Below are 26,296 nucleotides of genomic sequence, written 5' to 3'. Positions count from 1 at the left end.
GGTCAGAATGGGTTAACTCGGAGAGTGTACAAATCGACCCAGGAGGGGTCGGCAGTGTGAGCTACAATACTGCACTGTTCTTACAATGTGTGTATGTGCTCAATGCTAACTCTGAGACAGAACGAAAGGAACAAAATGGACCCATAAGGATCCATTTGTGAGTACAAATGGAACCACATGGACCCTTTGCCGGTCCATTTGTCTGTTTGAATTAAACACTTAAACCCTCTATTCTTATGCTGCATTCACATGGAATCAGGAAAGCAGTATAGACGGCAAACCAGACTTAATTTTAGTGGACGGGAGCAGGACGGTAAACGGAAAAAGGACGGCGCGGCAGCCAGAACCGGCGACGGTATAACGGCAGACGGCATCAATGTTAAAATATTTAGTCTTTTTACCGTTCCGTGCCGTCCAGCAGGTTTTTCCGTTTGCCGTCTACTGCTTGCCTGATTCCATGTGAATGCAGCATTTTACATCTGTTGGACCACTTTTTCCGTCGACACCAAATCTCTTCACTTAAAAGAGCTTGTAGATCTGTTATTTCTGGCGAATGTTCCTACCAGAATAGGCATTCTGGGGTTCAAGTGGTTAAATTAGCCGATTTTATTGTGTAAAATGTTCACATGATGCACCAGCACAGTGTCATCAACCACAAGAAAGACCTCCTCCAAATTATTCTTACTACGAGTCTGCAAGGTGCAAGGTGACCTGCTGTCTGCAAGTCTGCAAGGTGACCTGCTGTCAAAATGCTGCATGTGTCTGTCAAACCTTCTGTCAGTCAGTCAGTCTCGCATCTTCTCAGTGAGTGTGTGTGTGTGTGTGTGTGTGTACCTGTACCTGTCTGTCAACTCAATTGCCTATGGGATTCCTTCAGCTGTTTTTGGCAGTGTCGCTCTAGTTTAGAGTTGTATTCCAAGGATGCAATGTCATTAAACTATATAGAAGGCGTGCGCGCACACGCATGCACACACACACACACACACACACACACACACACACACACACACACACACACACACACACACACACACACACACACACACACACACACACACACACACACACACACACACACACACACACACGAGCCTATAGCAACTGGCATAACCTTGAAGATAAATACACCCTTGAATGTAAGTGTGAAGTAGCTGGCTTGGAGAAGGCTGGGCCACAGGATGCCCTGCATGGTCGTGTTGAAATACATAGTTGCAATTCATGGCCACGGATGATTAACTATGATTATGTGAGTGAGAAACTATTCAAAGTGTCTCTTTGGGCTGTATGAAAATAGAGATGTAATCCATATGTGTTCTCATTAAAGAGCACTGGGCTACAACTATAGGACATGAAAGGACAAGAAACGCAAAACACAATAGAATCTTCACACCCAGAGCATACTGACTGGGGGTTAGTCACTGTGTGGTACAGTATATATATATGGATATACAGGTAGCTATTCCTGGGATCCGTGTGTGCCTGACCATGGTGCCCCCTCCCTCCCAACCTTGATGGATATATGTACGACAGCAGATGCTTGAGGAGAGGAAAAATAATTACGAAAGACATAAATAAGCATTAGCAACACCCCGGAAACGGACTGTTAGTTTGTGATGGACTGGCTATAGCGTTTGAGGGCTGCCTCTCACTCAAGCCTCAAGCCTTTTCCTATGCCACCAAAATGTGGAACGCCCTACCAACAGTCATTAAGACATGTGAATCCCTTGACTCCTTCAAAACCGCTCTCAAAGGGCACCTACGGATGGCTGCAATTCGAAACTGGCCTCTGTAAAATCTGAATCCCCCCCACCCCCCCACCCCATTTTCCCTCACTGTATATAGTATCTTTTCCCTTTTTTGCTTCCCATATGATGAATTCCTGTTCTGTTCTTTACCTACAGAGAAATGTCTATTTGTATGTCTCTAAATGTTTGTATGTCTTTAAATGTTTTGATGAATTGAACAATGTGGACCCTGTTGTAAACAAGTGTAATGCTTAATTGGGTCGTCCACTCACAGTTGACAGTCTTTGTATTGAGTTTGTGCTTAAAATGTACTGTAAATTCTACAAACTGTTAATAAAGATTTCAATCAATCAATCAATCAATCAATCAAAGCCCCCAGTGAGGCTCTCCAACGTTGAAGCCCTGGGCCCTAGTGGTGAGAGGAGGGACTGCAGGCGGACCCGACACAATGAATACAAAATGCACATTGTATAAACCTAAAGACTAACCTTCCCCCCTTCCCTATTGCTGCTATAGTACCGTATTTATGTTTATGTAATGTTACGCGCGCGTGCGCACACACACACACACACACACACACACACACACACACACACACACACACACACATGCTAATCACACTCCAACACCACATCACATCATCACTTTGCGTCTTTGCTGACATCTAGTGCCATAACATTTAATCACTACAACTTGAGAAGGGAAGTTGGGCCAAAATCCTAAAGTTATACCTAGTACTGCATCTACTCAGCATCCTCTCATCCATCAGCTGTATTCACCAGGAGCAGAAGAACCCCTACTCCTGTAATGGGGGAAGGGGTACAGGATATGCACATATGAACCTGAATATGGGATTATATAGGCCTCTGCAACATAGGCTATATTCTGCATATAGTTGCCATATTGGCATAATATGTTAATATATTTAAAATAAAACCATAGCACCACCATTAGCCTTTTCATGTCCCGCACCCCCTAGAAGGCGCTCGCGCACCACAAGGGGTGCACGGCTGCACGCGCCACAGTTTGGGAACCACTGGTCTATATACCCTCCTGTATTGCATTAAAACATGACTTGTCAGCTCTGTTAGTCAGACATGCTATTAGTCAGATAGAAGGGGACTTGAGTGCTAATCTATATACTGATATGGGCATGTGACCCATGGAGTCAGGACCCCCATGAGCTCCTCAAGGGCCACTGCATGGGCACTGGCCCAGGTGGCCCCATTTGGTCACATGAGTGAGTCCCAACTCAAAACAGCTGAGAGGGAAGGCAGTTTATCATTACTTGTATATAGACTAGTTTGTGTATTGTTTGTGTTTGTGTAGGCTTTAGTTAAAGCCAGAAAAGGTTTAGCTCATCATCAACCAGCATGCACGCATGCATGGCTAATCATTTACTTACAATACAGACCCTTTTGTTGTACACACAGTCGACACCCAGTCAACCCCAACCAAAATGAATAGAGGATGTTTTTTTTAATGTATCGCTTCCTGTATGTCGTGCGAAGTGCGGTGCAAACGCTTCAGTTCAGACGCACTGCTGACCGTGCGTGTGTGTGTGTGTGTGTGTGTGTGTGTGCATGGGTGTGTGACTGTGTGTGAACAAAGTGAAGTGAACCAAGCGCTCGTCCCCCGCAACTCCGCAAGTCGCAAGAGCTTAATTTCTACTCTACTACAGCTTCAATTAGCCTAAATATGTCGCTGCACCGACAGTTACGGCTTGGGAGGTGAGTGTCTTTGAAATTTGAGACAAATGTAATCTCCATCAGTCACCTCCACTCCTTGGAGAAATACTTTTTCTCACCTAAAAACAAACATAGGATCGTCATTCTAATGCGCATGAATGTGCAGTGAAATTATAGTGTCTGAAGTTATGTTGAGATGTGTGTAGCCTATACTGTACCTTAGCCTCGGTCCCAGGCTTACTTATCTACTGTACCTTGAAGCTTCAAACACGCGCTTTAAGTTTTGAGGTGTCGTTAAAAGGTGCACATTCTACGCATATTAATTGTGGCGAATCATATAAGCGGCCGTCATATAATGCTATCTCGTAACGGTGTCGATCGCTGCAGGGAGCCTGGGACAGTCTGCAAAACTTTTAATTGGATTGAGGCATTGGATGCAACTAAAGGCCTACTTTATAATTTAAACGTGTAGCCTATCTGTAAATTAATTTCAGTGACTTTGACCAGCTCCCTGATGATGTCGCTGTCAGCGCCACCATTGCTGACACCTTGGAGACGAAAGGCTTCATCGACTATTATGTAAGTTCGTGAAATCATGATGCTCAGACTATTTTAATGTGTGTGTGTGTATGTGGGAAACTTTTTGAGGAACAGCAGTCAGTGTGTCTGTGTTCACCTATCTATGTGTACGTTAAAGAGCACCAGTATTATCTGAGTACCAGTAGGGGCGCTGTTTGTCAGAAACAGAGAGAGAGAGAGAGAGACACAGTGCTGCACTGTTGCCTGCTAATGAGAGAGAGAGAGGAGGGGGGGGGTTCACACAGGTGTGATTTTTATATAGTTTGTGACTGATCACTATATCAATCTATTCTATTCCATCTATCTGTTTTATTTCCTTATTCTCTGATCAATTTCCCATTCACCTTCCTTGACCCCCCCCCCCCACCCAGAGGTTTGCAATCGAGGTGAAGACTAAAGGGGGCAGCAAATATCTGATCTACAGGCGGTACAAAGAGTTCTCAAATCTCCATCATGATCTGGAGTCAAAGTATTCCCCTGAAGACCCTGACAAACCTCGTGCTAACTGCTGTATCTTACCAACTCTGCCAGGTATGTTGTTTGTGTGTGTGTGTGTGTGTGTGTGTGTGTGTGTGTGTGTGTGTGTGTGTGTGTGTGTGTGTGAGATTTTGAAAACTTTTGAAAACTTTAAATGGCAAATTCTGATTTCCAAAACAATGAGTGGCCTATACTTTCTACTTTTGTACTTTAAGCCGGCCTACATTTTATACCAATACTTTAGTACTTTTACTCAAGTAAATTTAGATTTCCAGACTTTTACTTGTAATAGAGTATTTCTACATTGCAGTATTGTTACTTTTACCTAAAAAGTAAAGCAGTCATGCGTGTGTTGTTTAGGGCCAGTGATTTTACTTCCCTGTTGTGTTTCTCTTCTGTAATTACTAATTATACATTGGGAATGTTTTGCTTTACATCTCAGTTCTCGTTTTGGTCTTTCAATATTAACCCATTCTGACCTGAGATCAGATTCATACGAGGTTTCCGCCGGGGACACACTGGTCTGATGAACCCATTCTGACCTGAGATCAGATTCTAAAAATTTCAGTCGTTCTTCGATTTTTTTTCAAAAATAGCAGACCTACAAGCTCGTATCGCGCCACTCGGTGGCGCGATATGAGCTTGTAGATCTGCTATTTTTCAATAGCTAAAGCACAACATGATGCCAACACCAAAATGGGTGCCCGTTCAGAATGGGTTAAGGGCTTCTAATGTAGGTAACATAACAGGACAGATGATCTCTGGGTTTAGGTTTTGTTTTTTAAATCATAAAACATTCACTGGAAACATTAATAACTAGAACTGCACTCTGTCGAGTGGATTCTTGCTTGTTGCACACTAGTAGGCCATAAATGGCCAACTAGTGCGCAAGCAGAGCGCGCAAGTACTTTCGACCGCTGTAAACTGTCAAATCTCAGTATCTCTGTGAAGGAACGTTTGAAATGTATAATTATTAGGTGTAACTATTTGCTACCTACCTACTTTATGCATATAAACACCTAGTATTATTAAGTATGGTTCAAGTTTCTATCTATATAAGAAATACAGTTTTATCGATGTAGATATATTTTGGCTCCCTTTTTAGTTTTTAATTTTGTTATCAAATGTTTTTTATTTTAAGACAAAAATCACAATAATACACGTTAACAACATGAATGACTTAAAGAAAACAAAATGCATATAAAACAACACATAACAGCAAAAGCAAGGAACACAAAAACAAACAATCCCACCCACCCCTCCCCCCGAGACCAAAGATGCCACAAAATGTCATTACTCCTACTACTGTGCAATGGAGACAAAAAATAAATAAATAATGATAATAATAATAATAATGATTAAACCATGCCCTTAACCAAATCTGCAATACCAGACCAAATCTCAATGTTTTCCTCTTTTGCACCATGCAATCTTGCTGTAGACATTTCTAGATAAATGATGTCTAGAAAGGTCAAAGCCCATTGGCGAAATGACAATGTATGAGGCGGTTTCCAGTGCGAAGCAACCATCTTCTTTGCGGCCGTTACGCCAGCAAAGAAGACACGAATACGGGTGTTATTTAATGGCAACTGGGATACATAATTTAACTAGATAAAGTGCCCTTCGGGGCACAGGTCTCCACCAGGGCAGGTCAGGTTGTGGCCTCCTGTTGGCGCTATAATATGCCAATGGGAAAAGGGTGGCATTTCTTCTTATGCCTTGGATGACAATTGGATGATTTGAGGCATTTTGTTCCAAAAATGTGTTTTGCAAAAATCCACCTGTTTGTGGCACTATAACAGGCCAATCTGAATGGGATATATTCCTCAGCCTAGTAGGAAAGTCTGTGAAAGATTTCACGTAAATTGCACGCGTTCTATCAAACAAAATTCGCATTGCTGCTGGTCTGAGGAGGCGCTTTCTGCTGTGCTAAACTTGTGTGGGTAAGATAGCAATTGCCCACAAACACAGATCCACCCGCAAATATAAGAGATAAGATAACGTTTACGGATAGTGGAAGGTTCTAAACCCGATATAAGGCATTGGCATACGTTTGGGCCCAAACAAAAACAAATATTGCATCTGCTTTAATTTCTACTACATAAATTGTAGAGCTGGTCCTTGATACTCAAGGACCAATAGCAATTGAAAGCAAAAGCATTTAACAGCTTACAATAAAATACACACACGCAAGCATGCATGCGCACACACACACATGTGCGCATGCGTGGTTGCCACTACTGTCAAATATGCCTTTGAATGCATATATTGTGCATTGCATTTTGTTTGGCAATATTCTTTCCGTATTTGTTTTGTCGCTGACACTCGTTTAAAGGTGTAGTGAAATTAAAAAGAAGTTTTTCACACTTTTAGACCATATCCGTGGTCATTATATGGGCATACCTAACAATGGATGCCAATTTTTTTTGAAAATTCTCATTTCTGTGTGTTTTTATATCAAAGGTCCATAAAAACGATTGCATTATTTATTTATTAAAACGAAAACGTGCTGCGTGATGACGTGTAGAGATACACATCGATAAAAGCCAATAACAATGAAGCTCACCCGTTTAATTCCCCATATTTGCGCATCCGTCCATCACAGGTGCTACTGATTACAGAATACTCCGTTTTTATTTCCATTCGAGATAACATCCAGACAGTGCATTACTCGCTTTCAACTTAATCATCACGCTAGAATATGTATCTGAAAACATTATAGGGTAGAAATAAGCCACATAACAGTAAACTGGTTGTGCTGGCAGACCATATGATTTATAAACAAACAACACCACGCTGTTGCGCATAGCATAGCTATCGTCCCTAGCTACCGTCCCATCGCCTGAAGGGATGCGACGCTCTGATTGGTTCAGAAACTTCAGACCGGTGTTTCTTGTTGAAACACCATTTTCATGTTGTTCACCATTTCCGTTTCACTACACCTTTAAAAACAATGTGTGAAAGCATTCATGCCAACAATGCTCCGTTTGAGAGAGAAAGAGGCAGGCAGGCATGAGGCAGGCAGGCAGGCAGGCATAAGGCAGGCAGGCAGACAGACAGACAGACAGACAGACAGACAGACAGACAGACAGACAGACAGACCGGCTGGGCCACGTAAAACAGTGGAGTCTCTGCTCTATGCTGACTGAGCACTGAGTGATTAAGTTACACCATTGGTCGACCGGTTGGCCTAGTAAGTAAGTAAGTAAGTACATTTTATTTATAGAGCACTTTTCAAAACAAAGTTACAAAGTGCTGTACATTAAAAACAACAATAAAAACAATCAAGTTAAAACAGGCACAAAGGCACAAAGGAGCAAACAACACAGAGTAAGAGCAGAAACATAAATTGACAACAGTAATAGTCAAACTAAAAGTAAACGTTTACAAGATAAAATGTAACCTAAATAAATGAGTTTTTAACTTGGACTTGAAACCTTCAACAGACTCTGCAGTTTTAATTGATAGGGGTAGGGCGTTCCACAGTGTGGGAGCCACCACTGCAAAGGACCGGTCCCCCTTTGGTTTTCAATTTGCAAAGACCAGAAGGTCAACCAAAGTGCTGTATACACGATCATGAGGCAAACATACAATAACACAAGTAGCATAGTAAAACAAAATCCAAGCATCACAAATAGTACACAGGTTAATTAGGTCAAACATTTGAAAGCCAGGGAGAAGAGATGGGTTTTAAAGGAGAATTCCATGATAGAATGCTTTCTTATCTTTCTTACCTTTCTTTGTAGTTGTTACGTCCCCACCAAAGAGGTCCAGGTGTTTTTTTGTGCAAAAACTCCTTATTGGCTATTTTCCCTACCATAAGCCCTCAATGAATTGCATTGCATTGAATGGGAATTGAATGGGGCTATGGGGTGTTATGCTAGTTCGCTTATTTCCATCGAAAGAAGTAGTAAAGTGTGCCGCTTGGGGTATTATTTACATTATGAAGAGAGGATATATACAAAGAAATTATAATTTTGAGCGATGGAAATAAGCTAATTAGCACAACACCCCATAGCCCCATTCAATTCCCATTCAATTCAATGCAATTCATTTAGGGCTTATGGTAGGGAAAATAGCCAATAAGGAGCTTTTGCACAAAATAACACCTGGACCTCTTTGGTGGGGACGTAACAACTACAAAGAAAGGTAAGAAAGCCTTTTAGTATGGAATTCTCCTTTAACCCATTCTGAACGGGCACCCATTTTGGTGTCAGCATCGTGTTATGCTTTAGCTATTGAAAAATAGCAGATCTACAAGCTCATATCGCGCCACCGAGTGGCGCGATACGAGCTTGTAGGTCTGCTATTTTTGAAAAATCGAAGAGCGACTGACATTTCTAGAATCTGATCTCAGGTCAGAATTGGTTAATCAGACCAGTGTGTGTCCAGTGGAAACCTCGTATGAATCTGATCTCAGGTCAGAATGGGTTAAGTAAAGACTTAAAGGCCTCAAAGGCTGCAGTCACACTGTTGAGACAGCCGTCTTATCAAACAAAGTCTGATGAAACACGGAGCGGTAAGACAGCTCCAATTCATTTCCAATGGGAGTCACGTGGTTTGATGAGACAGACTTGTTTTATGCCTTGCCCCCCCCCCCCCCCCCCCCCCTCCCCATGAGACAAGTTTGTGTCACTGAGTGATGAAGTAACACCAGAGCAATACAAGTTCAAAAGGCTCGTCATGCTCCAGTTTCATTTAAAAACATTATTCATGATCATCCATAATCTGTCAGATCTCATTGTTTGACCGTCTCAATGTTTTCTAAAACTTACTTTGGATAAAAATGGGAGCTGGGAAATATAGGTCGGAAATTAGCGAGGATGGAGGGGTCTAAATTGTTCTTTTTAAGAAGAGGTTTGATAGTGGCGTGTTTAAAATTAGCCGGGACTGTACCCAATTTCAAGCAGGAGTTTATTATTAAGGTAATGCTGGGACCAACAGAACTGAAGACATCTTTCAACAAAGATGACGGGATGCTGCCTGAGGGGCTATTAGTTGGTCGCAGAGCGTTGACAATATCAGTGAGTGCAGTTAGGGAGACAGGCTTGAAATAAGTGAGGGTAGGGGATAGGGCCGGCCCCGGGGCAGGTGAGTGGGCAGATCTGAGTGTAGTAATTTTATCTAGAAAGAAATGAAGGAAGTTGTCACAGAGAGTAAGTGAGGTCACAACCGGGGATGTATCACGGGGATTTATGATGGAACTAGAAAAAGTGCCCACCAGGATAGGAATGTAGGACATTGCAGCTTGCCTTCATCTGGTGGTTGGATAAAAGGGCAACAAAAGTAAATTATCCACAGATCCGTGCAGTTAGAGGTAAAAACACTTTTCGGCCAGTTATAGCGCCACCTTGAGGCTGAGTTGAAATTGTTCATGTGGCATTTCGTCCTCGGCCTAGTGGGAATGTGGGTGCACAATTTCACGGAAATCACGCGATGTGTTCATGATTTGCAGCATTTTGTTTGAAACTGAGCACTCCTGTGAACTTTGGAAGCCAATCTTAACCAATCAGGATGGAGTCTGAGAAGTCTGAAAGACCGGTTTCGTTGAATGGCTCTAGAGAGACTGCATGTGTACCAATTTGCATTAAGCAGCTCAGTGGGCAGAGATAAGTGTACCTCCCAAGCCCTGTAAGGGTGGGGTGGGACCCGGTCATCAATGTAAGGCAGATACTGCACGTTACATTTATCTAGGCTGATGCTTAAGCACACAGATTGATCACTATAGTGAACTAAGCACACAAAAACCCTCACATGGTGAGGTTAAACACATTTGTGGTGATGGTTTTAGAATCGTATGGAATCATGCTCTAAATATGAAATATAGTAAAGCCATCTTTGCCATTTTCCTTTTTTATTTTATTTTTTATATATTTTTTATCCCACGATTTTGTAACTCATTTTTCACCCCTGTGTCAATCATCTAATGTGATCCTGGGCTCTACACACCCTCCACCAACCTAGTCCCCATATATATATATATATATAAGCAACGGACTTGAACTCATGCTTCCTTCATGCCTGAGTGTCCAAGTTGCTCCTTTACACCTGACAGGGGGGGGAGTTTCCCTGGTTGGACGTAGTGCGTGGAAGGAACACGTTATTCCAACCAGTTCCTTTCCCCTCCATCAGGCGCCCCGGCTGGCCAGGGGGAGGCAGTTTAGTGACCAGGATTACTGCATGTTTTTTGTGAGGGTACCTACCCTAGGGGACACGGGGAGAACATGCAAACTCCACACAGAAAGGCCCTTTCGCCAACCCCGCCTTCGGGTATGGGCACTGATGACGCGGAGGAGGAAACACGACATTATTCTGTAATTCTGAGAAATACTGGATTGCTCCCTATTCTTACTCTTGTACCACATGATGACACACTACAGGATGTAAAATCTAATTCATTTGGTGGGAATAAATATAACCCACTCACTGAATGACATTTAATGGACAGGAACGGACTATATAGTTACAGAGACGGTAAGAATATTACAGCTCTAAGATGTCTTTTCGTTTCCTGAAGGGGAAACCGTTTTGGACACAAGACAGCGAAAATGATCACAAGTTGTCAGAATAAATGCTTCAGTGGCAGAGGCAATGTTGTATACAGATCACAATATCACAACGGTGGGAATAAGTGATGATCTGAAGGAAAGTGTAGACACAGACAGGAGTACATAGAGAGCAGAGGCTGAAAGCGAATCGAGAGAGAGAGAGAGAGAGAGAGACACACACACACACACACACACACACACACACACACACACACACACACACACACGCTAACTCTGATCATGCAATGAACTAAATTAACCCATTCTGAACGGGCACCCATTTTGGTGTCAGCATCATGTTATGCTTTAGCTATTTAAAAATAGCAGATCTACAAGCTCGTATCGCGCCACCGAGTGGCGCGATACGAGCTTGTAGGTCTGCTATTTTTGAAAAAAATCGAAGAACGACTGACATTTTTTTAATCTGATCTCAGGTCAGAATGGGTTCATCAGACCAGTGTGTGTCCGGCGGAAACCTCGTATGAATCTGATCTCAGGTCAGAATGGGTTAAAAGAAGCACCAAAGAAAATGTTCAAGGTCCTAGTACAGTAGTAGTGGCTGTGTGTCCCCAATTGCCAAACTCTAGATGACTCTCTAAACACTTTGTACAGGAAAATTAATGCATGCAAGACGTCCTGACATTTTACAAGAATAACACGACCCACTGCCTACAGGGCAAGGAGATGGACGGTGTGAGACATACTGTACTGTCCTATATAGTGTACCGTACAGTAACCACATGATCCCTAGCGTCCCTATTTTGTGCAAGTCATAGTAGGTGAACAATCATTCCGCAAAAAAATAGGAAAATGCAGGAAACTATATAGTATTTTCGATCTACATGATCATACATCGGCAACAAAGTATATAGGATTTAAATGGTTAAAGGGACACTTCACCCTTTTTGCCAAAAAATGTATGTTAATGACGTTTAGAAGCTTTAGAACACTTTCCTGGAGGTCTTTATGTGTGTAATATGTGGTTTTAGATATTTTAGATTGTAGCAGTGACCTCTGATGTCATGGACACTGGGCTCACTTACTTCCTGGACTACATGTTGTCTCAGTAAGACAGCTCTCCCCCTATCCACAAGGAGGAGCAGTGCACCAAAGAATTATGGGAATTGTAGTCCAGGAAGGTAGTGAGACCAGTGTCCATGACATCAGAGACAACAGGCTCACTGCTACAATCTAAAATATCTAAAACCACATATTACACACATAAATACCCCCAGGAAAGTGATCTAAAGCTTCTAAACGTCATTAACATATTTTTTTTTTGCAAAAAGGGTGAAGTGTCCCTTTAAGTATTCAATCCGTGGCTGCTCTGCTGTGTTTGTGTCACTGTCCCCCTGTCCTCATCTGTGTCTGTCTCTGTCCCCCTGTCCTCATCTGTGTCTGTCCCCCTGTCCTCATCTGTGTCTGTCTCTGTCCCCCTGTCCTCATCTGTGTCTGTCACTGTCCCCCTGTCCTCATCTGTGTCTGTCTCTGTCCCCCTGTCCTCATCTGTGTCTGTCACTGTCCCCCTGTCCTCATCTGTGTCTGTCTCTGTCCCCCCTGTCCTCATCTGTGTCTGTCTCTGTCCCCCCTGTCCTCATCTGTGTCTGTCTCTGCCCCCCTGTCCTCATCTGTGTCTGTCTCTGTCCCCCCTGTCCTCATCTGTGTCTGTCTCTGCCCCCCTGTCCTCATCTGTGTCTGTCTCTGCCCCCATGTCCTCATCTGTGTCTGTGTCTGTCCCCCTGTCCTCATCTGTGTCTGTCCCCCTGTCCTCATCTGTGTCTGTCTCTGCCCCCCTGTCCTCATCTGTGTCTGTCTCTGCCCCCCTGTCCTCATCTGTGTCTGTCTCTGTCCCCCCTGTCCTCATCTGTGTCTGTCCCCCTGTCCTCATCTGTGTCTGTCTCTGTCCCCCTGTCCTCATCTGTGTCTGTCTCTGTCCCCCTGTCCTCATCTGTGTCTGTCCCCCTGTCCTCATCTGTGTCTGTCTCTGTCCCCCCTGTCCTCATCTGTGTCTGTCTCTGTCCCCCCTGTCCTCATCTGTGTCTGTCTCTGTCCCCCCTGTCCTCATCTGTGTCTGTCTCTGCCCCCCCTGTCCTCATCTGTGTCTGTCCCCCTGTCCTCATCTGTGTCTGTCTCTGTCCCCCTGTCCTCATCTGTGTCTGTCTCTGCCCCCCTGTCCTCATCTGTGTCTGTCTCTGTCCCCCCTGTCCTCATCTGTGTCTGTGTCTGTCCCCCTGTCCTCATCTGTGTCTGTCCCCCTGTCCTCATCTGTGTCTGTCTCTGTCCCCCTGTCCTCATCTGTGTCTGTCACTGTCCCCCCTGTCCTCATCTGTGTCTGTCACTGTCCCCCCTGTCCTCATCTGTGTCTGTCACTGTCCCCCCTGTCCTCATCTGTGTCTGTCCCCCTGTCCTCATCTGTGTCTGTCTCTGCCCCCCTGTCCTCATCTGTGTCTGTCTCTGCCCCCCTGTCCTCATCTGTGTCTGTCTCTGCCCCCCTGTCCTCATCTGTGTCTGTCTCTGTCCCCCTGTCCTCATCTGTGTCTGTGTCTGTCCCCCTGTCCTCATCTGTGTCTGTCCCCCTGTCCTCATCTGTGTCTGTCCCCCTGTCCTCATCTGTGTCTGTCTCTGTCCTCATCTGTGTCTGTCCCCCTGTCCTCATCTGTGTCTGTCCCCCTGTCCTCATCTGTGTCTGTCCCCCTGTCCTCATCTGTGTCTGTCCCCCTGTCCTCATCTGTGTCTGTCCCCCTGTCCTCATCTGTGTCTGTCCCCCTGTCCTCATCTGTCTCTGTCCCCCTGTCCTCATCTGTGTCTGTCTCTGCCCCCCTGTCCTCATCTGTGTCTGTCTCTGCCCCCCTGTCCTCATCTGTGTCTGTCTCTGCCCCCCTGTCCTCATCTGTGTCTGTCTCTGCCCCCCTGTCCTCATCTGTGTCTGTCTCTGCCCCCCTGTCCTCATCTGTGTCTGTGTCTGTCCCCCTGTCCTCATCTGTGTCTGTCCCCCTGTCCTCATCTGTGTCTGTCCCCCTGTCCTCATCTGTGTCTGTCTCTGCCCCCCTGTCATCATCTGTGTCTGTCTCTGTCCCCCTGTCCTCATCTGTGTCTGTCTCTGTCCCCCTGTCCTCATCTGTGTCTGTCTCTGCCCCCCTGTCCTCATCTGTGTCTGTCTCTGTCCCCCTGTCCTCATCTGTGTCTGTCCCCCTGTCCTCATCTGTGTCTGTCCCCCTGTCCTCATCTGTGTCTGTCTCTGTCCCCCTGTCCTCATCTGTGTCTGTCCCCCTGTCCTCATCTGTGTCTGTCTCTGTCCCCCTGTCCTCATCTGTGTCTGTGTCTGTCCCCCTGTCCTCGTCTGTGTCTGTCACTGTCCCCCCTGTCCTCATCTGTGGCCTCAAGTGGCTTTTATCACCAGGTCTCCTAGGTCTGTCCCACCCCTTTCTAAAGGCCCACGCTTACTCCAGCTTTAGGTGATAAGGTGACCACCGCGGTGGTGGGGAAACTATAGCATGACATCACTGAGCTGTGTAAGCAACTCACCGCTCACCCCAGCAGCACTTCCCTCTGTTCTTACTAACCACCGTCACCACATTCACCCTGGCTCACCCAGAGGGAGGCGAGGCCCTCCTAAACCATTCACCCTCCTAAACCATTCACCCTGGCTCACCCAGAGGGAGGCTAGGCCCTCCTAAACCATTCAGCCTCCTACACCATTCACCCTGGCTCACCCAGAGGGAGGCTAGGCCCTCCTAAACCACCCAGGCTCACCCAGAGGGAGGCGAGGCCCTCCTAAACCACCCTGGCTCACCCAGAGGGAGGAGAGGTCTCCTAGGTCTGTCCCACACCTTTCTAAAGGCCCACGCTTACTCCAGCTTTAGGTGATAAGGTGACCACCGCGGTGGTGGGGAAACTATAGCATGACATCACTGAGCTGTGTAAGCAACTCACCGCTCACCCCAGCAGCACTTCCCTCTGTTCTTACTAACCACCGTCACCACATTCACCCTGGCTCACCCAGAGGGAGGCGAGGCCCTCCTAAACCATTCACCCTCCTAAACCACCCTGGCTCACCCAGAGGGAGGCGAGGCCCTCCTAAACCATTCACCCTCCTAAACCATTCACCCTGGCTCACCCAGAGGGAGGCGAGGCCCTCCTAAACCATTCACCCTCCTAAACCATTCACCCTGGCTCACCCAGAGGGAGGCGAGGCCCTCCTAAACCATTCACCCTCCTAAACCATTCACCCTCCTAAACCATTCACCCTCCTAAACCACCCAGGCTCACCCAGAGGGAGGCGAGGCCCTCCTAAACCATTCACCCTCCTAAACCATTCACCCTCCTAAACCATTCACCCTCCTAAACCATTCACCCTGGCTCACCCAGAGGGAGGCTAGGCCCTCCTAAACCATTCACCCTCCTAAACCATTCACCCTGGCTCACCCAGAGGGAGGCGAGGCCCTCCTAAACCATTCACCCTCCTAAACCATTCACCCTGGCTCACCCAGAGGGAGGCGAGGCCCTCCTAAACCATTCACCCTCCTAAACCATTCACCCTGGCTCACCCAGAGGGAGGAGAGGCCCTCCTAAACCATTCACCCTCCTAAACCATTCACCCTCCTAAACCATTCACCCTCCTAAACCATTCACCCTCCTAAACCATTCACCCTCCTAAACCATTCACCCTGGCTCACCCAGAGGGAGGCGAGGCCCTCCTAAACCATTCACCCTCCTAAACCATTCACCCTGGCTCACCCAGAGGGAGGCGAGGCCCTCCTAAACCATTCACCCTCCTAAACCATTCACCCTGGCTCACCCAGAGGGAGGCGAGGCCCTCCTAAACCATTCACCCTCCTAAACCATTCACCCTCCTAAACCATTCACCCTCCTAAACCACCCAGGCTCACCCAGAGGGAGGCGAGGCCCTCCTAAACCACCGCTTAGTTGATGGACTATGATCGCCTATAGCAGGAGTTTTCAACAGGTGGTCCGTGGACCGCTGGTGGTCCGTGAAGGTGTTGCATGTGGTCCCTGACCATGCATTTAGTAATGTAGGAAAGTGAAGATTTGTATTTAAATTTATTGTATTGACCACAAGTTGAGAAACAATGCAGTAAATGACGTGGTGACATACGATGACGCTCGATCGATCAGTTATTGGGAAGTCGGACGTCAAGAACTTCCACAAAAAAGGGAGGTAGAATCTCAAGGGAAACTACCGGTTTGCCTGCATGGTTGAGTCACCATTACAAGGAAATGTGCGTCTGCTCGCTCATACATACTGTAAGTTACAATGAACAGCAACATGATTTTAATATGGAAGGTTAATTTTTCCCCCCACACCACGACCATATCCCCCCTCCCAACACAACAATGGTCCCCAGGTTGATTCTCAGTCAGGGTAGTGGTCCCCAGGTTGATTCTCACTCAGGGTAGTGGTCCCCAGGTTGATTCTCAGTCAGGGTAGTGGTCCCCAGGTTGATTCTCAGTCAGGGTAGTGGTCCCCAGGTTGATTCTCAGTCAGGGTAGTGGTCCCCAGGTTGATTCTCAGTCAGGGTAGTGGTCCCCAGGTTGATTCTCACTCAGGGTAGTGGTCCCCAGGTTGATTCTCAGTCAGGGTAGTGGTCCCCAGGTTGATTCTCAGTCAGGGTAGTGGTCCCCAGGTTGATTCTCAGTCAGGGTAGTGGTCCCCAGGTTGATTCTCAGTCAGGGTAGTGGTCCCTGGTTCATAATCAGTTGAAAACCCCTGGCCTATAGTATCAAAATAGGTGAAAAGGTGTGTAGCTTTACTATAGCTTATCACCTAAAACTGAAGCATGCGTGAGCCTTAACTCTGTCCGTCATGCTTAGGGAATGCTGGGACACTATTTGTAGATGTGTGACAATGAGACATCCCCGCGATTCTTGATGTAACTGATGGCTGGACAAAAAAAGAAAAATCTAAGTAAAGAAAGATAATGTCGCACAGCATAATGTTGTCCTATGCTTTATTAATAAACCAAACAACCTTTTGCCAGTAACGTTTTTGTTAGAGTAATATTGCACAGGACAGCATTAGGGCAAATGTATGCTTTGTTGTGTGCGATGGTGTCGCATGCCGAAGAGTCAAGACGTCTGAGAATAGCAGACCTACAAGTAGGCTCACAAGCTGGATGAGAATGAAATATAGACTTAACATTGACTTTAAATTAAATACTTAATTAATTGTAGCTATAGAATGGCTTCAGGGTTTCTTTGCTGAATATGGTCTGAGATAATCTCTTACATGTAACGGTGTTGTTATTCTGCTGAATATGGTCTGAGATAATCTCTTACATGTAACGGTGTTGTTATTCTGCTGAATATGGTCTGAGATAATCTCTTACATGTAACGGTGTTGTTATTCGGAAAAAACACAGAAGCACGCGGGAGGAAGTCGACTAAGAAAGGGGAGGAGCCAAAGCGAGCACCCAACACCGTCATAAGACACCCAACACCGTCATAAGACACCCAACACCGTCATAAGACACCCAACACCGTCATGAGACACCCAACACCGTCATAAGACACCCAACACCGTCATAAGACACCCAACACCGTCATAAGACACCCAACACCGTCATGAGACACCCAACACCGTCATGAGACACCCAACACCGTCATGAGACACCCAACACCGTCATAAGACACCCAACACCGTCATAAGACACCCAACACCGTCATAAGACACCCAACGCCGTCATAAGACACCCAACGCCGTCATAAGACACCCAACGCTGTCATGAGACACCCAACACCGTCATGAGACACCCAACACCGTCATGAGACACCCAACACCGTCATGAGACACCCAACACCGTCATAAGACACCCAACACCGTCATAAGACACCCAACACCGTCATGAGACACCCAACACCGTCATGAGACACCCAACACCGTCATGAGACACCCAACACCGTCATGAGACACCCAACACCGTCATGAGACACCCAACACCGTCATGAGACACCCAACACCGTCATGAGACACCCAACACCGTCATGAGACACCCAACACCGTCATGAGACACCCAACACCGTCATGAGACACCCAACACCGTCATGAGACACCCAACACCGTCATGAGACACCCAACACCGTCATGAGACACCCAACACCGTCATGAGACACCCAACACCGTCATAAGACACCCAACACCGTCATAAGACACCCAACACCGTCATAAGACACCCAACACCGTCATAAGACACCCAACACCGTCATAAGACACCCAACACCGTCATAAGACACCCAACACCGTCATAAGACACCCAACACCGTCATAAGACACCCAACACCGTCATAAGACACCCAACACCGTCATAAGACACCCAACACCGTCATAAGACAAAGCATGAATGAAATCGGGCTTACAATAAATAGTTTTGTCTCGTGAACGGAATATTTGGACTGAACTACGGTTTACTTTGCAGAGAGATGATTTTTGTCCTCATGACTGTCTTTCATGTTAAATGACTAAAGGAGTGAGGGGAAAAACATTTACAGTCCACAAAATTAATAAAAATTAAAAAAAAAGATGCATATAGGAATCCCTCTGAAATGCTGTGGAATACCAACCAAGTATAAGGCATATCAAAACTAAAATAGGACTGTGGACTGATACTACTAGGGGATAGCAGAGGAATCTCTCATGTACTGTACTGTACAGTACATACAGATGTATTTGGAACATTGCCAGAGTTAGATGTTTGATGTTTGACTGTGTGCCACTTATGCAGGTGCATTCCTTATTAGAACAAGGCCTCTACTGTTCGTCAGTAGAAGGCGTTCTCTGTGTATTTTGCCTCTTCCATCCCTTCTTTCAGAGGGGGAGAGAACATAAAAGCATGCAAAAAACTAAAGGAATATTGTATTCCTTTTCTTATATAAACATATACATACAGTACACGCACACGCACACACACACACACACACACACACACACACACACACACACACACACACACACACACACACACCGCCTTGAGGTGTGCACACATTCGCCTGGGTGACAGCAGACTGCTGGGCGAGCGCTGGCGCTTTGGAATGGTGGGTCAGATCAACATATGGAATGAATTACGTACTGGCCATAATTGGAGCGTGTCTTGAGTGTACAGGGTTTGATGAGGTCAGATTAACATAATATGGAATGTATGGAACGTAATGTAATGTAATATGGAACAGGTCAGCTCCATATATGGAGATCTAAGGGTTTGAGGTCAGATTAAGAGTTGCTGGCCAATATTGATGACATCAGGGATCTCAAGGAATATTGATGGGATGTCCATCCCTGATGATGTCACGTGATGTCACGAGGCATGACCATGAAGGCTGGATAGCCGAAACGTCTGCTCTGTGATGTAAGAAAAATACATGAAAATACATTCTTGTTGTTTTGCGACCCATTACCATTTTGAGCGGTAGCGCACCATAAGTCAGTGTGCGGTAGTCACGAGAATAGTTATCCATGTCTGGGCTGACCAAACAACACACTGCGACCTGCAGTCGCAACAAATACTTAAAATTCAACTGATATAGATCCATCGGTAATAGGCCAATATTGGGGCCGGGCTCTAAAATGCTGTGCTATTTGTATCTAGTGATCTCATTTGCTCTGTACGCTTTTTTGATCTGCTTTGTGTTGTCCTTGCAGTAACTCTATAAGTAGGTCTCTCTATCTCTATCAGACTCTGACAAGCAAGGTGTTGAACTCTACCAAATGCTTTTTACATAACCTGGTAAAATAACCAGATTATAAACAATTAGTACAGTCAAAGTCTGGATGTGAAACTGAAGCAAATGCACAGATTTTGAATAATAAAGGTTTAGCTCATGCAGCCATGTTTGTAGTTCCATCCCAGGCAGGGACAGGGCAGATTGCAGGCTTTGTTGGTTCATGGTGTCCTTCTAAGGTCAGGCACTCTGGAGACATAATCACCATCTCCTCCTCCCAGTGCCACCAAATACTGTATATAGACACAAACTCCCCTCTGGGGAATTTCCACGTTTTTAATAAGGAACAAATTGTGACATTGGCACATGAAAAGTTCTCTCCCTCTCTTGAGCTGTGGCTCCCATCTGACCCGCCCTGATGCTGTGCCTGGGTATAGGGATGCCACAATTATGTCATTTAAGTTGACCATTAATTGTCACACAAAAGATTTCGATTAACGATTTCATTGTGATATTTTGCTTTGGAAATTGGAACATTATGAATAGAAATTACATTTCTGTTTGGCTTTTAGGCTTCGTAAATAAAAATGCACAGGGCAGATGTGACAAATTACCAAGACATTACTTCCTTTTTAATAAACTGGTGTGAAGTGAGGGGCGCTCTTATCATCATACATCATCACATTCTGGCCAATCACTTTTGGCGTCCACACTTTTCTGTCCTCACTCTTTAAGCCCTGAGCCAGTCAAATCATTGCTATTGGGTACACACACGCACAGTCGCACACACAAAGCTGGACATGGCAAAACAAATAGCCGAAATAGCTGATCTACAAGCTTACAAAGCATCACAAATGTGTAGATCTGCTATTTCTGCTTTTTTTTGTATGAAAATGTTTCAACATGGACACGATTATGACAAAATAATTGCGATTAGACGTTTTTTCTGTAATAATTGTGACAATCCTTATACGTCTGGGAAGCCACCCAACGCGGATAGAATTCAAACCTGATACTGACAAAACCTGATGATTGACAAGGGGCGTCACAATACTAGATATGTATAGGCATTCATCAGCACACAGCTACTGTACCTCTCATCATAACAGCCTGGGGAAAAAACCTGCAGCAGAGACAGGGGGGAGACGAAGCGGGTGAAATTGTATTTATGATTTCTTTGTAATTTTGTGTCTTTTAATTGTCAGGAGGGTACCTCAATTTCATGTCAATCTGAATTGGTTAATAGCAGAAACAGATTACTATATTATTACTATCAATGAAATCAATGTGTGTGTGTGTGTGTGTGTGTGTGTGTGTGTGTGTGTGTGTGTGTGTGTGTGTGTGTGTGTGTGTGTGTGTGTGAGAGAGAGAGAGAGCATGTGTGAGTGCGTGCGTGCGTGCGTGCATGCATGCGTGTGAGAGGGTGAATGAGTTCTTATGTCAACATAACAAGCTACTGACTGAGTGAGTGAATGCTGAGTGAGTGAATGAGAGGACAGGGAAATTGGGTGTTCGAGAAAGATTATATTTAAAAGTCATTAAGACTGTGCTAAATTGATTCGGCAGCAGCAGAGATGGCCTCGGCTCAATCAACGAGGGACCTGATTTAAAGCATTGTGATTGTGTGCGCACAGCCTTCATATGTCTGCACTTTGTACACGGGAAGAATGACAATACATCTACATGCTGAAATAGCGAGGGGTAATTTCCAGTACCCCTGTGGCTAGATTATATTAACACAACACTCTGAATAAGGTAGTTCTGTGTGTTAATAATTTAACCACTTAAAATCCTAGTTAACTTGGGTTCCCCAGGGATCTATACTACTGTAGGTGATCTAGTATAGATCCCTGGGGAACCCCGGTACTCATTCATTGTACTAGCTGACCTACAATGAAGTACACCACCCTTACAGGTCTATAAGGTCACACAAACAGACCCTCTTCTAGTCTCCTCGCCTCTGAGGAGCCATGCCTGTAAAACTAGAGTTTAAATAGACCTAGCTTGTCTTTATTTGGTTTCACAGACCAAGAAGGTTTTGTTTGGAACAAAGTAGCAGATTATATAGCAACAAAAATAGATTTGGTTTTACCCAACATAATATGAATCAGGGACCCTCTGTGTAGCTTTTCTAAGCGGCAGGCTAATAATAACCCATTCTGAACGGGCACCCATTTTCGTGTCGGCATCATGTTATGCTTTAGCTATTGAAAAATAGCAGATCTACAAGCTCATATCGCGCCACCGAGTGGCGCGATACGAGCTTGTAGGTCTGCTATTTTTGAAAAATCGAAGAGCGACTGACATTTCTAGAATCTGATCTCAGGTCAGAATGGGTTTATCAGACCAGTGTGTGTCCAGTGGAAACCTCGTATGAATCTGATCTCAGGTCAGAATGAGATAACAGTAATAGTAAGTGAATGTGATGCATCAGTGTCAGATGTATTGCCCACACAGTGAGTGAACACACATTGAATCCTGCTCCAAGTAGGATGACACACTTTCACAGAACTTCAATGGGAAAGCAGGCCTCGTTTGGCCAATCATCCTTAACCCATTCTGAACGGGCACCCATTTTGGTGTTGGCATCATGTTATGCTTTAGCTATTTAAAAATAGCAGATCTACAAGCTCATATCGCGCCACCGAGTGGCGCGATACGAGCTTGTAGGTCTGCTATTTTTGAAAAAAAAAAAAAAAAGATTTTTTTTTAGAATCTGATCTCAGGTCAGAATGGGTTCATCAGACCAGTGTGTGTCCGGTGGAAACCTCGTATGAATCTGATCTCAGGTCAGAATGGGTTAACACACATAACCCAGTTCAGCCTTAAGTGTGCCACATGTAAAGCTCACAGGGATGACATGTATTCCTTCCAATAATGTGGAAGTATATCGCTGCTGTTGGGCAGAAACCTTGTATCTCCATGTTTCAACTTATTGTGCACATATTATTATGTTGAAAATGAATGCCCTACTTCATCATACAAGACTGTCACACAAAAGTATAGTGAGAATGAGCAGATCAAGCTTGTAGATCGGCTATTCATTTTACTGTTTTGGACAGGAATTACAAATTTTCCACCTGACAGCAACGATAATATTACATCCTAACCCATTCTGACCTGAGATCAGATTCATACAAGGTTTCCGCCGGACACACACTGCTCTGATGAACCCATTCTGACCTGATATCAGATTCTAAAAATGTCAGTCGCTCTTCGATTTTTCAAAAATAGCAGACCTACAAGCTCGTAGCGCGCCACTCGGTGGCGCGATATGAGCTTGTAGATCTGCTATTTTTAAATAGCTAAAGCATAACATGATGCTGACACCAAAATGGGTGCCCGGTCAGAATGGGTAATTAGGGTGAGTCTTACCTTTGCACCGTGAAAACCAGTGTGTTAACACTTCTCAATTCAAGTATATTTGTTTAAGCTGATTTGCAGCTCTGCAACGGTGAACAATGTGTCTTTGTTTTAGGCAAAGTTTACCTTGGCAACAAACAGGAGATTGCAGAAAGCAGAATTCCCGGACTGAACACTTATATGAAGGTAAGCCTTTAGTTTTCCTTATTAGTTAGACACAATCCATTCCATTCCGCTGTTTCAACCACTTAACCACCTCATGCTTTGTTGTACAAGGAATAGTGAAATTAGCAGATCGACAAGCTCACAATGCAGCACATCAAGACACGTTGTGAACTTGTAGATTGCCTATTTTTGCTCTTTTATTTGAAGGTAAAGTGAAAGTGGTTAAGGCACCATTATTTGGTGTGGCTGATAGATTGTGTAATGCAGTAACAACGGCCTGGTGGGCTGAGTGATAGAGTGGGTGGACGAGCATTGGCTGGGATATTTCAGTATAGTAGTTTGCAGATCTGAGCAAAAGCGTGTAGGCGTCTGTATGCTGCCTGTGCCCACATTGTGTCTGACTATACAGCACTCTAGCTGTTGGACGGCCTGACATGTTGAAGCCTTTCTGATTTCATTCTCTTTAGTTTCTACTCGTCCGTCCGTCCGTCCGTCCGTCTCTCCCATACATATAGATTCTGCCTCTCCTCCTTTATCTGGCACTTCTTTATGCATTTCACTCTTCCTTTCATCAACTCTCTCTTATAACCTCCCTCTCTACTTTTCTCCCCCGCCCATACCGACTCTAACTCTCTCACTTTCCCTTATTGCCATCCATATCTCCATAGACATAAAAAGATAGACGCCCCCCTTCGGCTCTGGCGCATGTGGCTCGCGAGGGGGAGGCAACATGGAGGCAAGCTTTCCCGAGATTCCTTGACGAAAGGATAGCGGAAGCATGAGCGGGAAGCTTGCTATAGCGGCACTTGCTTTGGCAATGTACATGTTTGTTTCCTCCTGCCAATAAAGCTCCCTTGGATTAAATCGATAAGTTCCCAGAAAAGACACGCTGTTGATTGGCCAGTAGTCACTTGAGTGGCAGTGACGCAGTGCGCCTTCCTCACTTCCGCTTGATTTCCTCCTCACACTGGAGATACATCACTCCGAACTGCAGCGGCCAACGAGGCATCTATTGTTTTTTTCAGAGGTTGCTGAGTCTTCCTACCAGGGTGGTCCTGGATCACACTCTCAGACTGTTCTTCTACCAGACGGAGCAGGACAGTCAGCACCGTCCACAGGCCCTCAGGCGCCTCCGTCCCCCCACGCGCAAAGTGTAAGACCACAATTTACAATTTACAATTTAGGCATTTAGCAGACGCTCTTAATCCAGAGCGACTTACATTAAGCAAGAACAAAAAGCATGGGAATACATCACATTAAAAGCATTTATCATAAAACATGCGTAAGCTAAGAAAGTAACAGTGGAATATCTATATTATGAGACTATACATATATACTATATATATATATATATATATACTACTATGCTATACATATGTACTATGGCGTGCTATGACTAAATACAATGCAATTATAGTGCTGTCTACATAACATGCTATAAGTCTGTATCAAATGCTATCTAAGTCTACAGAAATGCTATCTAAGGGGTTAGGGTAAGTGCTATGGGCCATGATGGAGTCTGAAAAGGTGGGTTTTCAGACTACGGCGGAAGATTGGGAGTGATGCTGCAGTTCTGACTGCAATGGGAAGTGCATTCCACAGTTTTGGAGCCAGAAGGGAGAAGAGTTTGGGACGTGTGGAGCGTTGTTGTCCCGGCGTTTTTAGTGAGGGTATACTTCCAGCTCACGCACACACTAACTGGCACGAGGAGGGCATGAGTATACCGCTGGAACGGTACCGACCCCCCGACGGCACAGGGAAAGGCCACGTGTACACCGTGGCAGACAACCTATTATTATTATGGCCATGTTGTAGTGACAGATGGAGGTACATATGGCATTATACGCGGGGGAGGAGAGATTTGGTGTGGCAGAGAATGGCGGCTTGGTTACAGAGAGACAGTGAAGGCATGTGGGGTGAATTAAGCAGCATGCTCAAAAAGCAGGGCAGCAGGTGACCTGGTGGTTGGTAACGATCCTGTATTAACCCATTCTGACCTGAGATCAGATTCACACGAGGTTTCCACTGGACACACACTGGTCTGATTAACCCATTCTGACCTGAGATCAGATTCTAAAAATGTCAGTCGCTCTTCGATTTTTCAAAAATAGCAGACCTACAAGCTCGTATCGCGCCACTCGGTGGCGCGATATGAGCTTGTAGATCTGCTATTTTTCAATAGCTAAAGCATAACATGATGCCAACACCAAAATGGGTTCCCGTTCAGAATGGGATAAGAACATCACATGGTTTAGTGTCTATTCTTGTAAGTATCACATCTTCATGTATACCAGGGGGAGGATATTCCTACCTAGCAACAGGTGGGAATGTGGGTTGTCACAAATTACATCAGAATTCATGTTCTTTGACCATTTCAATGTTTTTCTTTTTTATTGATCATTTATTGATCATCTCTCGCTGTATGGCTGTAGTACATGTGTGTATGTGTGTGAGCTGCTGTACTACCTAAATAACTCATTTTTAGGGGTTAGGGCATTGTAAAAACGCTAAAATAATAAAATAAAGGTAAAAAAAATCGCAGGTGTCGTTGGCCAAGCAGTCGCACCCCCAGGCGTCAAGTTCAAGCTCCGCCTATGGTTTTAAGGGGTCTCTAAATTCTAAATGAAGTCATTATTGGACAGTCTTCAGGTGTGCCTCGTTTTACCAAATCAGGTCATGTGGTAAACAGGGACTCTCGCAAGAGGAAGTGATGATAATAACTCTCTATCCTTCTCTATTTGATCCGCGTTGCATTTCTTGTGCACACTGCAGCAGGCGAAGAAGGACCTACAACATTCTTGAATATTTATTTTAAATCCGCCAACAGCATCTCTACAGTACTCTATGTAACATTATTTATTCATAAGCGCGGGGCAATCATCCCTCCTAGGCTATGGGATAAGAATCCCACCAGGGCTATGGACTGGCACTAGACAGACATCACAGACATATGCATGATATACAGTAGAGATAGCAGGAACACAAACATATCCCATCATCCTTACAGTAACACACAGAGAGGCTGCTTTCCTGTTCCCTTGGGGTTCATCAGGAGTGG

General features: G+C 45.0%; 2 protein-coding genes across 2 annotated transcripts in view; one reads left to right on the top strand and one right to left on the bottom strand.

Moving 5' to 3' along the window:
- The window catches only part of pvalb7 (parvalbumin 7), a 64,442-nt gene that overhangs the window by 18,752 nt on the left and 19,394 nt on the right, over positions 1-26,296 (bottom strand). The window lies entirely within an intron of this gene.
- Positions 3,341-26,296, top strand: part of ncf4 (neutrophil cytosolic factor 4) — a 62,368-nt gene continuing 39,412 nt past the window's right edge. Inside the window, exons 1-5 of the mRNA XM_083764234.1 lie at positions 3,341-3,475; positions 3,928-4,012; positions 4,384-4,543; positions 23,189-23,259; positions 24,264-24,391. Of these exons, the coding sequence (XP_083620360.1) occupies positions 3,444-3,475; positions 3,928-4,012; positions 4,384-4,543; positions 23,189-23,259; positions 24,264-24,391 (476 nt within the window). The 5' untranslated portion in view covers positions 3,341-3,443. The remainder of the gene's footprint in view (positions 3,476-3,927; positions 4,013-4,383; positions 4,544-23,188; positions 23,260-24,263; positions 24,392-26,296) is intronic.

The sequence above is a fragment of the Protomyctophum parallelum genome (genome assembly GCF_964188405.1).
Source record: "Protomyctophum parallelum genome assembly, chromosome: 5".
NCBI lineage: Eukaryota > Metazoa > Chordata > Actinopteri > Myctophiformes > Myctophidae > Protomyctophum > Protomyctophum parallelum.
The sequence above is the reverse complement of the archived record's forward strand: the minus strand, read 5'-3'. Positions and strand labels throughout refer to the sequence as shown.